Source organism: Magallana gigas, chromosome 3, assembly GCF_963853765.1.
Source record: "Magallana gigas chromosome 3, xbMagGiga1.1, whole genome shotgun sequence".
Classification (NCBI taxonomy): Eukaryota; Metazoa; Mollusca; class Bivalvia; order Ostreida; family Ostreidae; genus Magallana; species Magallana gigas.
In genome coordinates, this window is record NC_088855.1 from 39,110,035 (window position 1) to 39,123,488 (window position 13,454).

General features: G+C 33.0%; 1 protein-coding gene across 1 annotated transcript; it reads left to right on the forward strand.

Annotated features, from left to right (window-relative positions):
* Positions 1–117: 117 nt before the first annotated feature.
* On the forward strand, positions 118–8,067 carry LOC105327904 (T-complex protein 1 subunit zeta). The gene is made up of 15 exons (XM_011428617.4): positions 118–295; positions 4,063–4,126; positions 4,313–4,447; positions 4,705–4,764; positions 4,866–4,979; positions 5,277–5,380; positions 5,474–5,584; positions 6,066–6,225; positions 6,394–6,476; positions 6,635–6,731; positions 6,853–7,000; positions 7,119–7,211; positions 7,296–7,439; positions 7,606–7,678; positions 7,907–8,067. Exons 1-15 carry the CDS (start codon positions 159–161, stop codon positions 7,977–7,979), a joined length of 1,596 nt encoding a protein of 531 aa, XP_011426919.2. The 5' UTR covers positions 118–158; the 3' UTR covers positions 7,980–8,067.
* The last annotated feature ends 5,387 nt before the right edge of the window (positions 8,068–13,454 follow it).

Below are 13,454 nucleotides of genomic sequence, written 5' to 3' on the forward strand. Positions count from 1 at the left end.
TGGAGATATATTTAACATATTCCGTAGTCTTTTGCAAATCACTTTATAATACGCCAAATCTGCAAGTCATTTTTATCAAATAATAACTTCTCCCATGGCACACAGCGCCGTCTTCCGATTTAGCAAGGGAAGTTACTGTACAGGAAACAAGCAAAGTCATGTCGGCTATCAAGACACTCAATCCTAAAGCTGAAGTTGCTAGGGCTTCGCAGGCGCTTGCTGTGAACATAAGCGCTGCTAAAGGTCTTCAAGATGTCTTAAAATCAAATCTTGGACCAAAGGGGACCCTTAAAATGTAAGTGTTGTAAATACAAATGGAAACCGAACGTTCCAGAACACGTGGTTTGCTCATGTTGTGATTTGTTATTTCCGTTACTAATCATGTTATTTAGCTTTCATACTTTTCTGTTATACTTTTTATTAAATTATGACTTTTTGTCTTATGACAACATCTCAATTGCTTACTTTTTAATATCTTCTTCTTCTTATTTAAATAGAGTTTATTAATCTTTGTATTGAGGTATACACGATTGTATAGTTTACTGCTAGCAGACTGGGCTCAACCCTCAGTAACTGCAGGTTTGTAGCTCCTGCCGAGTTCTGGTCTGTGAAAATTCAGATGGACGACCTGAGAGCTACAGTGCCTCCCACAGTAAACAAGAATAGATAAAATGGGTTACTGTAAAACGAGAAAATTTGGCGCATACGTATTTAGCGCAAACGCAAGTGCCAGTACATAAGCGCAATTATATTTTAGCGCATGAATCTTTTCTTTAAAAAAGAATACAAAAAAATTTTGTTGTTTGATAAACGATCACGCCCAAAATTTATTTCTGTTTTCATTAAAGCACGTGAATACAACGACTTTGATTTCTATCTCGTAAACTGTCGTTGAGAACAATACACTTACTTTTGTGTAAATCGTCAGTAGATAGATATGAAAACATTTTTTGGCGATGATGTGTAATTTTTGATGGTAAACAAATTTGAGTTATCGGACTTTGAAATTAACGTGTCGACTTGGATAACACTAGAAGAGTCCCGAAACTAAAAGTGAAATCGAAAGCTACATTTACCATGAGAGTCGATCACCATGAGAGAATCTTTTTCACAGTAATTTACATTAAAAAAACACAAAAAATAGGTATCGTCTTGTTATCTTTATATCCACTAATCAGAGATCAAAGAAATTATGATCAATCATGCATTGTCAGCGTTAACGATCGCCACTCTTAATCACATTTTCACCTCGAGGCGCTAAATGGAAGTGGCATGGGGAGAAGCCCAATTTTCAAGGTGCTAATGAGAGATATTAAAAAGCAATTAAAACTGAATTAATTAATCCATGTTTAGGCACTTATACCCGATAAACCATACCGTTTACCTGTGTAATTGTTTAAACAAACAGAACCGACAGCATCTGATATTTAAATGAACACTTGTATATAGCCTTAAAAATGGACTGACGTTATTGTTTTGCAACTTAAAGAAATTTAATACATTTGGAAAATTGTTGGCGCACTATTAATTTTAGCGCTCAGAGGCAGTTGCGCCAAAGGCGCTTACATTTGTAGTGCGGCATATTTTATCGTTTTACAGTACCCTATACAAAAGATCGATATTTTGATTTTTAAAGCATATACGTTTTGTAGACATTTTTGTACTGAATTCAAAACTAAAGACTAAAAAATCGGACAACACATTGCAGAGATATTGCAGTTTTAAAATGACCTTTTCCGAAAATCTTAACATTGCAGTGTAGGTCCAAAAATTAGTTTAAAAGGAAGTTGATATAGTAACTCGTACCAAATGTCAACATTTTGATTTAACCCTATCATTTATTCATAATCAAACGGAAGACCTATTTGTTGCTCGCAACGAGATTGTGTCTAGTTAAAACTATATTTTTCAGTGCAATTGTGTAAAGAATACCAGACTTCTTAATATATCTTGATAGATAGTAAGCACTGATCAAATATATATTGAAAAATGCAATATAAATCTGCAAAAGATTTATCAAGTTTTGGACTGATTAATCTTAATATTTCTGAACACATTCTGTGTATATATTCTATTTCAAAATATTCCTTTGACAATTTACTACAGATATTGTAATTTAACTTGTATCTAATATTCATTTACACCAATACCAGTCATGTAAATTGAAGTGGTGCAGTTAGTTTTAATGTAAGCATTGAATGCTTATTTTTGGATGTCATCGGTCCTATGACACACCAAGCAGTGCAAACAAATTGAATACTGCGGTATGATAATTTGTCTGCACCGCTTGGTGTGTCATACGACTGATGACATCCAAAAATTAGCATTCAATGCTTATATTTATATTTTCATACTGATGTCTATTGGTATGAAATATTGTGTATCGCCACTATACAGTCTTCGAAATAACCCAGGAGTCCCAAGCCCGGGGCCTGGTAAATTTGCAGGCGGACATGTAAAAATTGCCAAATTACATGCCCTGAGGGCATGTGTAAATTTTCTGTCAATGTACAATATGTTTACTTGCCATTTCTTCCATCGTACCCAAGTTATTCGCGTAACTTGCTTTGTGCAGTCTACATTTTTTGTACGACTTGTCAAATAAGCGTCAATCGTAATCATTGAAGTGTTTAGTTAAACCTATTGTATATATGTTTGCTAAATTACGAGATGAACAACGATGATAAAAGTGATATAAAACCTTTATTTCTTTATTAATTTTGGTTGCACCATACATGTATCGGTAAATGTTAGAATTTTGAGTTCGGCATGTAAAAATTTGAATGGGCTGCATCAAAGGGGCATGGTCACGATTTTGGTCAAAAATTATTTTTTGGATTTTAATGTTTACAATGCTTCAGTAAGGCATTTTTAATAGGCAACCAAAATTTGAGTCTCATTTGATGCGTCATAAGCGAGTTACAAAGCTTACAATTCTTCACTTTGTAAACAAAGCGTTTGTTTACATTTTGAATGTTGAAGTAAAAATTCCAGTTTTAGACCTAAAATGAATGTGTTTATCGTTAGAAACTGTTTACTTATGCTTTAAATGAATAATAAGATAGACAAACCAGCTTTAAAAAGACTTATTACTGGTATATTGGACCTATGTAAACAAAAACAGGGCACGAGCCTTGTTTACATGACAAAGAATTGTAAGCCCTGTATCTTGCTTAAAACTCAACGACTGGCACCCAAATTTCATTAGATCATTAGAAATGCATTCCTAAAGCATTGCAAATAATAAAAACAGAAAAATAAAATTCGACCAAAATCGTGACCATGCCCCTTTAAAATGATGGGTTTACATGCCCGAACGGCATGTGCTGAAAAAAAATTGTCGTGAAGACTGCTATATAGCCATTATTTGCGCTCTTAGTCAGGGATATGAAACATACATGGAACAGCCATATTAACATGTTATTTAGTTAGCTTCAGTGTCAAATAATGTAGTGCCAGAAATTTTGTGGGGAAAAATCTTTTTCATTAAGGAGTAGATATTAATGATTGTTTTTCAAAAGTACATATCAAATTGGTTATGTAAGATTGAAAGTTTTATTTAATTTTGCAAAAATAAATATGCTCAAAACACATGAAGATGTTTGTATCTGTGCTCTTGGCGTATAAATAAGCAAAGTGTATTCATAGAAAATTGAATGTCGCAGATTTCCAATGCAAACATAATGGGAAATATACACGAATGTAAATATGTAAAAATGATGACTCTCGATCTAAACCCACCATTTGATGGTTTGACTCCTATTTGGTGACTACCAAGTAGGAGTCATTCTCTTTTCCCTTTGTGTATCATTTTTCTGACAAAAAATCTCTTTCTTAACATTGTGGCAAAAACTCAGAGGTAATTTGTAACTCTATGGTGAAGTTTTGGTTGAAATGCCATAGAGCTACAGCATTTCACATAGAAAAAACTTACATTTTATGGCTCACTTAAACATGTAGGTTTACTAAATGTGTCCTGTTATAAAATCTTTTTTTGAGCAAAGACTTGTTAATGCTCTTATTTTTTAATGTTTCTTATTTTGAGAATATTATATGTTATAGGTTGGTGTCTGGATCAGGTGACATCAAACTGACAAAGGATGGGAATGTTCTTCTTCATGAAATGGTATGTATACTTCAGAGAGCCTCATGAGTGACATTTGTTGGTGCCTGAAATTTGAAATATGGAAATATGTTAAAGAGTTACAAGCATTATGTAATGGGTATATACTGTCAAGTATGAACTAACTTATGGTACTATATTGATTAGAGTTTAATGTACTTAATTTATGGATATTCTTTTGTTTATCAGCAAATCCAGCATCCAACAGCATCTCTGATTGCCCGTGTAGCCACTGCACAGGACGATATCACAGGAGATGGAACAACATCAAATGTTTTGATTATTGGAGAGCTGTTGAAGCAGGCAGATCTGTATATCTCAGAGGTATTAAAAAATAGTGCCCATTTGAATTTTAAGTTTGAAATATTAAATACTTGGTAAGGAGTATTGAAAGTTCAGGCATCCTTCTTACCAAAGCGTTATTTAAGTATGAATTCTGTTATACATCCATTTTTACTATCTTTTTCCTGACTCTATGTATAACTCTGACAATTTTTATTTATTTTTATTCTGTATGTATATGTTCCTCATGTACCAAATTATTTGGTTTTGATTCATATATTTTGTTTTGTATTTTTCAGGGACTTCATCCTCGCTTAATTACAGAAGGGTTTGACTTGGCAAAGGCAAAGGCTCTAGAGGTAAGATGTTAACTGCACATTCACTTTTTGTTGACTGTTACTATTATTTCCTTTATATGGGGAGTTTGTATTGAAATCTGATGTCTGTGATGTACATTAAGGTTTTGGAGGAGTGTAAAGTGTCTCGGGAGATAGACAGAGACACCCTTATACAGGTGGCCAGGACATCTCTCAGGACGAAGGTTCACACTGAACTAGCTGATCTGCTGACCGAGGTAGGTTATTGAAACTCTACAAATATATCCACTAGTGATAATGCATGGTAGTTAAAAGGAAAATCTTTCATGAAAAGGCAGGGGCATAAAAATAAGTTAGTATGTGTACCCTTCTATATTTCAAAGCAGTGCAAGGCTACAAATTATGTTTATTTAATCTTGTGCATGCATACAAATTACTAACAGGACACATGCATTTTTTATAGTCAGATGACATTTAATGTTCCTTTGAATGTTCATGCATGATAATTTATTTGCTTCTAAATTTGCTGATAAGTACATCTTTGAATATTAAAGGAAGTTGTTGATGCAGTATTGGCCATCAAACGAGGTAATGACCCAGTTGATCTGCACATGGTGGAAATCATGGAGATGATGCACAAGACTGACATGGACACAGTGTAAGCCAACAAAGTAACTATTCAGCTGAAATAATTTAAATTCAGTCACTTTCACAGATTTACTAAGAAATTTTTTGAATTAATATTTGACAGATTGGTGAAGGGAATTGTGATGGATCATGGAGCCCGGCATCCTGACATGAAGAAGAGATCCGAGAATTGTTACATTCTCACTTGTAATGTCTCATTGGAGTATGAGAAAACGTAAGTATAATAATAAGGGACCTGCTGGTGGAATGCTATGATAGCAGTGCCAGATTTAATTTGAGATATTGAAATTTACTGCAGTTAGAAGATGAGACTGGTCAAATAACAATCTTGGATATTAAGTAGAGAGAGAGGAAAAAGAAAATGATAGGATTTTTTTAACCGTCCAACAAAATGAGTTATATCCCTTTGCAATATGGCAATAAAATAATTAATGTGACAGCAGTGCTAAGAAACTAAACCTTAAATTTCTTGTCATTAAATGTACGTAGGGAATGAGTGAAGGTTCAGCATTTTTATTTGGTTACAGGGTATTTAAAAACTGTCATGCTTAGCTCAAGATTATGAGTAGCGCCACTAGCTTGAATACATGTGTATGTTTATCATTTAGCTCAATGCAGACTTTTATAAATATTTTCTTTAGAATTCAATGTTCTCTAAAAGTGACATGGAAATTATGAATGTATATTTTTTTCAGTGAAGTCAACTCTGGATTTTTCTATAAGAGTGCTGCAGAAAGAGAGAAGCTGGTTCAGGCTGAGAGAGAATTCATTGATGAACGTGTGAGGAAAATCATAGCCCTGAAGAAGCAAGTCTGTGAAGGCAACAACAAGAGCTTCTATGTTATCAACCAGAAGGTAGGAAAATATCTCTCTCTCTCTCTCTCTCTCTCTCTCTCTCTCTCTCTCTCTCTCTCTCTCTCTCTCTCTCTCTCTCTCTCTCTCTGTATAGAGAAAAAGAAGTATCAGTAAACATTATTTTTACTGTCAGACAGAGCAGACAGTAATGTACATGTTCTGTTTCAGGGCATTGATCCTATGTCTTTGGACATGTTGGCTAAAGAAGGAATTGTTGGACTTAGAAGAGCAAAGAGGAGAAATATGGAGAGGTATGTTTTGAATGGAAAAGTCTCCACAAATAATGATATTACGGTATTGTGAAGAATTCAAACCATAGCATCTGTGAAGACTAAAGTTTAAGTTAAAGGTTATGTGGAGAAGAGATTTCTAGGGGATGGTAATATTTAAGTTTTATATCATCACACAGATTGACTCTAGCCTGTGGAGGAACAGCAATGAACTCGGTAGATGACCTAACCCCTGAGTGTCTGGGATATGCTGGTCTCATCTATGAAAGTGTTCTGGTAAGATATCACATTTTAAGCAGCTTCTTTCTTTTCCATTTTAATCCTGTTTTCATAGTTCGTAATCTACAAATAGAGTTAATTATGCAACTATTGAAAATAAATTGTTCTTGTTTTACAGGGAGAAGATAAGTATACTTTTATTGAGCAATGCAAGAACCCATTGTCAGTCACTCTGTTGGTGAAAGGCCCCAACAAGCACACTGTGACCCAGATCAAGGATGCTATCAGGGATGGCCTTAGGGCTGTCAAAAATGCCATTGAGGACAGTAAGTAATAGTGGAAAAACGAGTTTGACCTTGCCCATACTTTATAGCTAAAATGCAAGCAAAATATTTCTTCCCAAAAAAATGATTATATTAGCAAAACACACCATGTAATTTATAGATTGTGTACTGCCCGGCGCCGGAGCATTTGAGATAGCTGCCTACCAGGAACTGATGAAGTACAAAAATGAAGTGAAGGGCAGAGCTAGACTAGGTAGGCACACCTACTGAATTTACTAGATAATGAAAGCATCTATACTTCAATGAACGTATTGTAATGTTTTCTCTCTCATCTCAGGTGTCCAGGCATATGCTGATGCTCTGCTGGTTATCATAAAGACCTTGGCACATAACTCAGGTCTAGATGCCCAGGAATCTATTGTCAAATTACAAGAGGAATACACAAGTCCAAAGCAAGCTGTTGGTCTGGATATCAAAACAGGTTTGTTTTTAAGACTTCACTATATAAGTTTCAAGTGTATGAATACATTAGTACATGTATATAGCATAAAGAAATATTGTTACAGTAGATGTCTTCAATTGATGACATTTATGTTATGGGTATGTTTTTGGTATTTTGTATCCATTCAATTGTATTTTTTTTGCAGGGGAAGCTATTTTACCAATGGATGTAGGAATTCTAGACAACTTTCGGGTCAAAAGACAACTTCTTCACTCTTGGTTAGCTCTTTAAAATATACAATGGAAAAGAATTTTGAATTTTTCATTGCTTGCTTTATCATTGAATGACATGAAATGCCCATTGAATTGATTAAATTTTATGTATTTCTACCGTGGGTAGTTAAATATCTTAGTATTGACTTTGGAAAAGGCATAATAAAAATATATTATTATTAATCTTTATTTGCATTTTGCAACAATATTTTCATGTTTGTTTTTGTTTTACAGTACTGTTATTGCCACAAATCTTTTACTGGTGGATGAAATTATGCGAGCAGGAATGACCTCATTGAAAGGATAGCATAGAACCTCATCATCTCTGTAGACATTAATTTAATCTGAAATCCTTTGAAAGTGAACAAATCATTTTTTTTCCCTGCCATTAAATATTTGGATGAAAAAACAGTTTTCTTGTGTTTTAATTGAAAATAAAACTGTGTGATTTTGAAACAAGGTTCACACTAAATTGCAAGACTGAGTATGAAAAATTGCACAATTCTCATTTTCAAGGAAGGGGTGGGAGGCTAAAATCTTCATGTGGTTTCAAAGGATATAATGAATGGTCAGGATTTTTTCTTACTACATGTATAACAGTATCAAATAATGTTCCATACAAACCAATTATCTGAAAAAGTTTTAAACTTTCTCCCATTTACACTTGCAGAACCAGTCTGCTTTCAAAGTTGGACATATTCAACTTAAATAAAAATAATGTCTTTTTATGTCTTACAAAAAACTAAACCAAAATGCATCATGGGAAGGTTTAGGAAAGAAAACCATTTGATTTCGTCCTTAGAATGTTCAAATTTATTCAACTCACATGTTATGCACTAATTGTAAACAATACGAACTTCAGAAATAATGGTGAACAAAATGTTCACAGGTTTATTTTTGATTTTCAAGATTATTACTCATATTGAGACTGTTTAAAGTGATGTCAAAATCGTTATACAATCATCCCTGCCCCAACGTTGGGCGAATTTCAATATGAGGCGATATAATGCGATACCTTTTTAAGTCGTTTGTTTTATAAAAAGTATTTGTTTATCATTTAATATTCATTAAAATATGGCTTAGTTGTCTGAGATAACTATTGCAATATCTATTGCAGATACATGTATTATATAATAGATACTAAATAGCAGAACCATCGTTTAAAAGCGTACAAAATAGGACCAAGCAATTTAAAAATGAACTTTGGCAAAAAGGATTTTTATTCAAAACAGAAAGGAATAAAATGTTCTTTAGAGTAATTTGCCAATCTCTGACGGTGGAAGGTGGGAGCTTAAAAACGAACACAACAATTATGATTTGTAGGAATTGCAATGATGATGGTGGTTCAAGAAATGCAAAGTGTACTCCTTTTTTTGGCGATACTGGAAGAATGCTTAAGTGTAGCCTTGTAGGGAGAAAATTGAATGTTGGGCCATATAGACTTTCTATAGTGCTAGAGCACCTGACGATAAATGCATACATGTCCACACACACAGGATATGATAATGAACAAAGACATACATGTCATCAATTGTAAGCATCTACTGTAACAGTGAAGCCGTTAAAAACAAACCAAACCCTGATATTCAGACCAACAGCTTGCTTTGGACTTGTGTAATCAACTTGTAATTTGACTTAACCTGTGGAATGAAATGTATCTATTTGAATTAAATTTTCATGTATTTTTTAATTGGATTAAAAATCTTTAAAATACATGTATTTACTTTAATGAAAGATTAACACACGCTTATTTCAAGTCCTAAACAAAACCTCAATCACTTTTAATTCGTTTTCCCCGTTTAATAACATTTCAGATTGTCAATACCCCCTACTAACATAATCCGGATTTTGATAATTTACTTACGGGTTTTTCATTTAGAGATACTACTTCCGGAAAGAAAAATGGCGACATAAAATATCGAAAAAAAAATGTCAGGACGTCCTCCAAATGAGAGGTAATATTCAGCACAAAAGCAATATCATCAAAATTCTCACACTGCATAAATTATCTAGAAGGTGTGAAAATTAAATATGCAATATTATATTTAGAAAACATTAACAAAGGTGCATTCATTTCAATGAATATTTGAATATACATTTCATATTCAGTGATATACTGGCAATTGAGTTTCGTTACTTAATAGTTTTGAGATTATTTCTGTAGTTCTTAACGCGTGGATTTTGTTATTGTGCATATGTATAAATATTCAAATTCTGTGACCATGAAAGAAACAAAAGCATGTTGATGTGTTTAGGGGTAACTAGAATTACCGAAATACCCCAGATTTACCGAAATGCCCTTCAAAAACACCGAAATGCCTCATTTGACCACAAATATTTAACATCATAGTTTAAATCTAAGTTTTTAAATGTATTTCCCCAATTTTCAGTTTGATAATGTAAGTATTTTTACATAAATAGCGATTTTTAACATGTGTAGACATTGGGTTAAGAACGATAACTCTTGCATGAATTGCTTTTCACTCGAATATTCCCAGAATAAAATAACTAAGAATTGAAAATAACAGTTTATCAGCTTTTATTTTTTAATTTCATATAATAATCATCAAAAATCCATATAGAGTGGAAGCAACTATAAAATTGCAACTATTTTAAAGACGTAATTCCTATCAGAATTGCTCCTTTCCTTGCACACGTATATAACACAAGTTCAAGTATTATAATTATTAAATAAATATACATTTATTCCAAAAATTAACTTTATATACAATAACTATCTATATAATTTAAAAATACTAGACATACACTCTTTATGGCGTAATAATGGGCATTTTGGTGTTTATGAAGGGTATTTCGGTGTTTTCGCCGGGTATTTCGGTAAATCGCGGGTATTTCGGTAATTCTATGTACCGTGTGTTTAGTATAATTTACACGTAAAAATAGAAACCAAAGCCTGTTGATGTATCTAGTGCGTTTTACATTTTTACTTAATGGACAGAAATGGGACAAAAACAGTTCTTGGGGTTTTAAAAATTCTGTTGTAAACATGATAAGATTAGGGTCACAAAGTACAAATAATTCTAGAATAATTTTTAGATAGTTTTTTTTAAAGACTTTATAACAATATATCTGGTGACATCATAGATATATGAAGTTAAAAATGACCAACGAAATCACGCACAGCATGATTTTGGTAAGACTTGTGAGAATTGCCTATCCAGTTAATATATACGTCTGTGCTTGAGCAGGACTTTTTTACGTACGTCTGTTTATTAAAAACTTCATTTATAGATAAAAATGCTATAAGAAATTATTTGATATTTCACTTCACTGTTTATAGATAATATGTTAACGATGTAACGTTGGGCTGAGTGCAGATTTTTATGGTTTGAAATGTAGAAAGTAGGAACCACCTGCCTACTCAAAATTATAAGCCAAAGTTAAACTATAAAGTCAAGTTTCATACGAAAAACATAAAAGTTTTGTCTTTGGAAATAGCCAAAGAAAAGTCATTTCAAGAATTTTTTATTTCATCTTTCAGTGCTTATCCATTTCATAAGTTGATAATGTTTTCTTTTAATACTTTACTCAGTAATTAAATGATTGGTTCCTTGACGTTAATATATTTATTTTCCATCTACGGTAATAATTTTGATAAGACATGCATGAAACTAGTCTTATTTCCTGATTGAACCACTGTTGAAACTTATCTGGTTTGCATAGTCAATTATTTTCATTTGAATTACTTTCAATTGAAACCATGGAAAATTTTTAACAGAGTTAAGGACAATAAACGTCGAAAAGTGCCAGCCATTTAATGAATGAGTTAACTTTGTCAAACAAAATGGTGGCCAATATGGCGGCCTCCATAAGGTAGAAGAAAATTTTTAAGCCCTCAGTACCCCAGATACAACTTTTATTTTTCACAGATTTTCTTATATACATATATATATGTGTTCGCTTTGCCTGCCTCTTGCTGCACTCGCAATATAATATGTTTTACGGTGCGACCGTTGGGGCGAGCACAGCATGTGATCAAACAATGAATTATGATAAATCAATAAAAATAAAATTAACGTAAATAAATTTGATTGCATAAACCTATTTTTTCAGTAAATTTACTACATTATTCCTAGTTTATAAGATTTGTTATTTATTTATTTATAAGCAGAACAATAATTCAATCTCAGATACAATGTTGTTGAATAATAAAGATTTTAATATAAATGTTCATTGCACTCTATTTCCTCTTTTATAGTGATTGTAACGTAGGTCAGTTCATCCCCCTTTTTGCAGTAGACATTTTTTCTTAAACTTGCATACAAAAATTGACTTATCATAGAGCCCCCCCCCCACACCTTGTTAAAATATTTTTTTTTCAATTTACACATAGAAAATCGACTTATCATGGAGTTGCCCCCTCCACATTTTTTTTTTTTTTTACGCTTACAAAAAGTTTGCTTGTCATATTATACAAATGCAAAGAACATGGAGTTCCCCCACCACCCCAACCTTGGGATTGGGAGCATGTAATAAATGGAAGTGAAAATATAGAAACAATAGAGCTGAAGGATTAGAAGTTTCATGATTTTGAGAATTATCCTTTTTTTCTTTTTGCTTGTAAAGATTTTTTGGATGAGGCTGCCATCCACCCACCCATCCCCCTTTAAAAAAACGATGCTACGTGTACATTCCTGGAAATTAACTTACCATAATTATAGTGAATAAAATGAATGTTAGCATTCATTCAAATGAGTGCAAGTTACAACTGTTTATCTGAAGAAATGTCCTCAATCTTTAGCTTTGCAAGATTTTGAAAGGATTTTCAGCAGATTTACAAAAACTTCAGTTAGGGTAATTTCCCCTTATTGTGACGTCAAAGTTCACGTTGGCTAAGTGTCTTCTGACTCTTTAAAGCTCCCCTGAGAAATAAAAGCACGCGAAGTATACTTTTCATTTACTTATTTAAAAAGCATGATGTTCTTAAAATTACTTCTTAAAAGTTTTACTTTGACTATCGTGAGAACGTGAGGTTGGAAACCGTTGGTACTATGAATTGTGGGTCAAAATTTACTGACGCCGAAAAAATCTATGGGATCAATGTGTAAAGCTTTGTGACGTCACTCGATTATTTTTGATTGAGTGTACTGAGGTGAACTTTAGAGGTAACATTGATTGTGTGGCGTATACATCGCTATTGTTTTTATTGTCTTGCTGGTTCTCGTGAGAGTGTGAGTGATAAAAATTGCCATGATTACAGGGAACTACTTGGACGATTAAAACAATGCATTACTGGTCCGAATTACTGACGCCAAAAAAATCTGTTGAATGAATGTGCAACTAGTCTGAATTTTCTATTCACACATGCCTTGCTGGTAGACATAACTTGGAATGATTATTTTGTAAAGACATAAGAGTGAAAAAGAAATCAAGAAATTAATTAAATACTTCTTGAGTTATATGAATTTACACTAGAGACTCAATTCTCGGTACCCATCATCTCTGATAAACAATCTAACGAAGGACCCGGTCTTAATCCCGGGAGACAGTTAGATGATCTGGCAATGGTGCTTACCATTAAAACAAAATTCAAGGCTATAACAGAAGTTGAGAAGGCATAAGTGATGTTGATTTTAGTTTTCCGTTTTTGTTCTTTTTACCGTAATTGGTTGATCAATTTACCTAGAGTAATGTATATCCGGTTATAAGAATTGCAGACAATCAAAGACGACCGCAAGTCTTCTTTTAAAAAGTATTGCTTTTCAAGATAATTTAAGAACATTTCAGGTTTATACAAATGAAATAAAACACATTAAATCTT

What these genes read in the sequence shown, in the direction of transcription:
- LOC105327904 (XM_011428617.4), top strand. Translation starts at nt 159, where the DNA reads ATGTCGGCTATCAAGACACTCAATCCTAAAGCTGAAGTTGCTAGGGCT. An exon ending in ATGTTCTTCTTCATGAAATG is followed by an intron (nt 4,127 to 4,312) that starts GTATGTATACTT and finishes TTTGTTTATCAG; the next exon opens with CAAATCCAGCATCCAACAGC. An exon ending in TCTATGTTATCAACCAGAAG is followed by an intron (nt 6,226 to 6,393) that starts GTAGGAAAATAT and finishes GTTCTGTTTCAG; the next exon opens with GGCATTGATCCTATGTCTTT.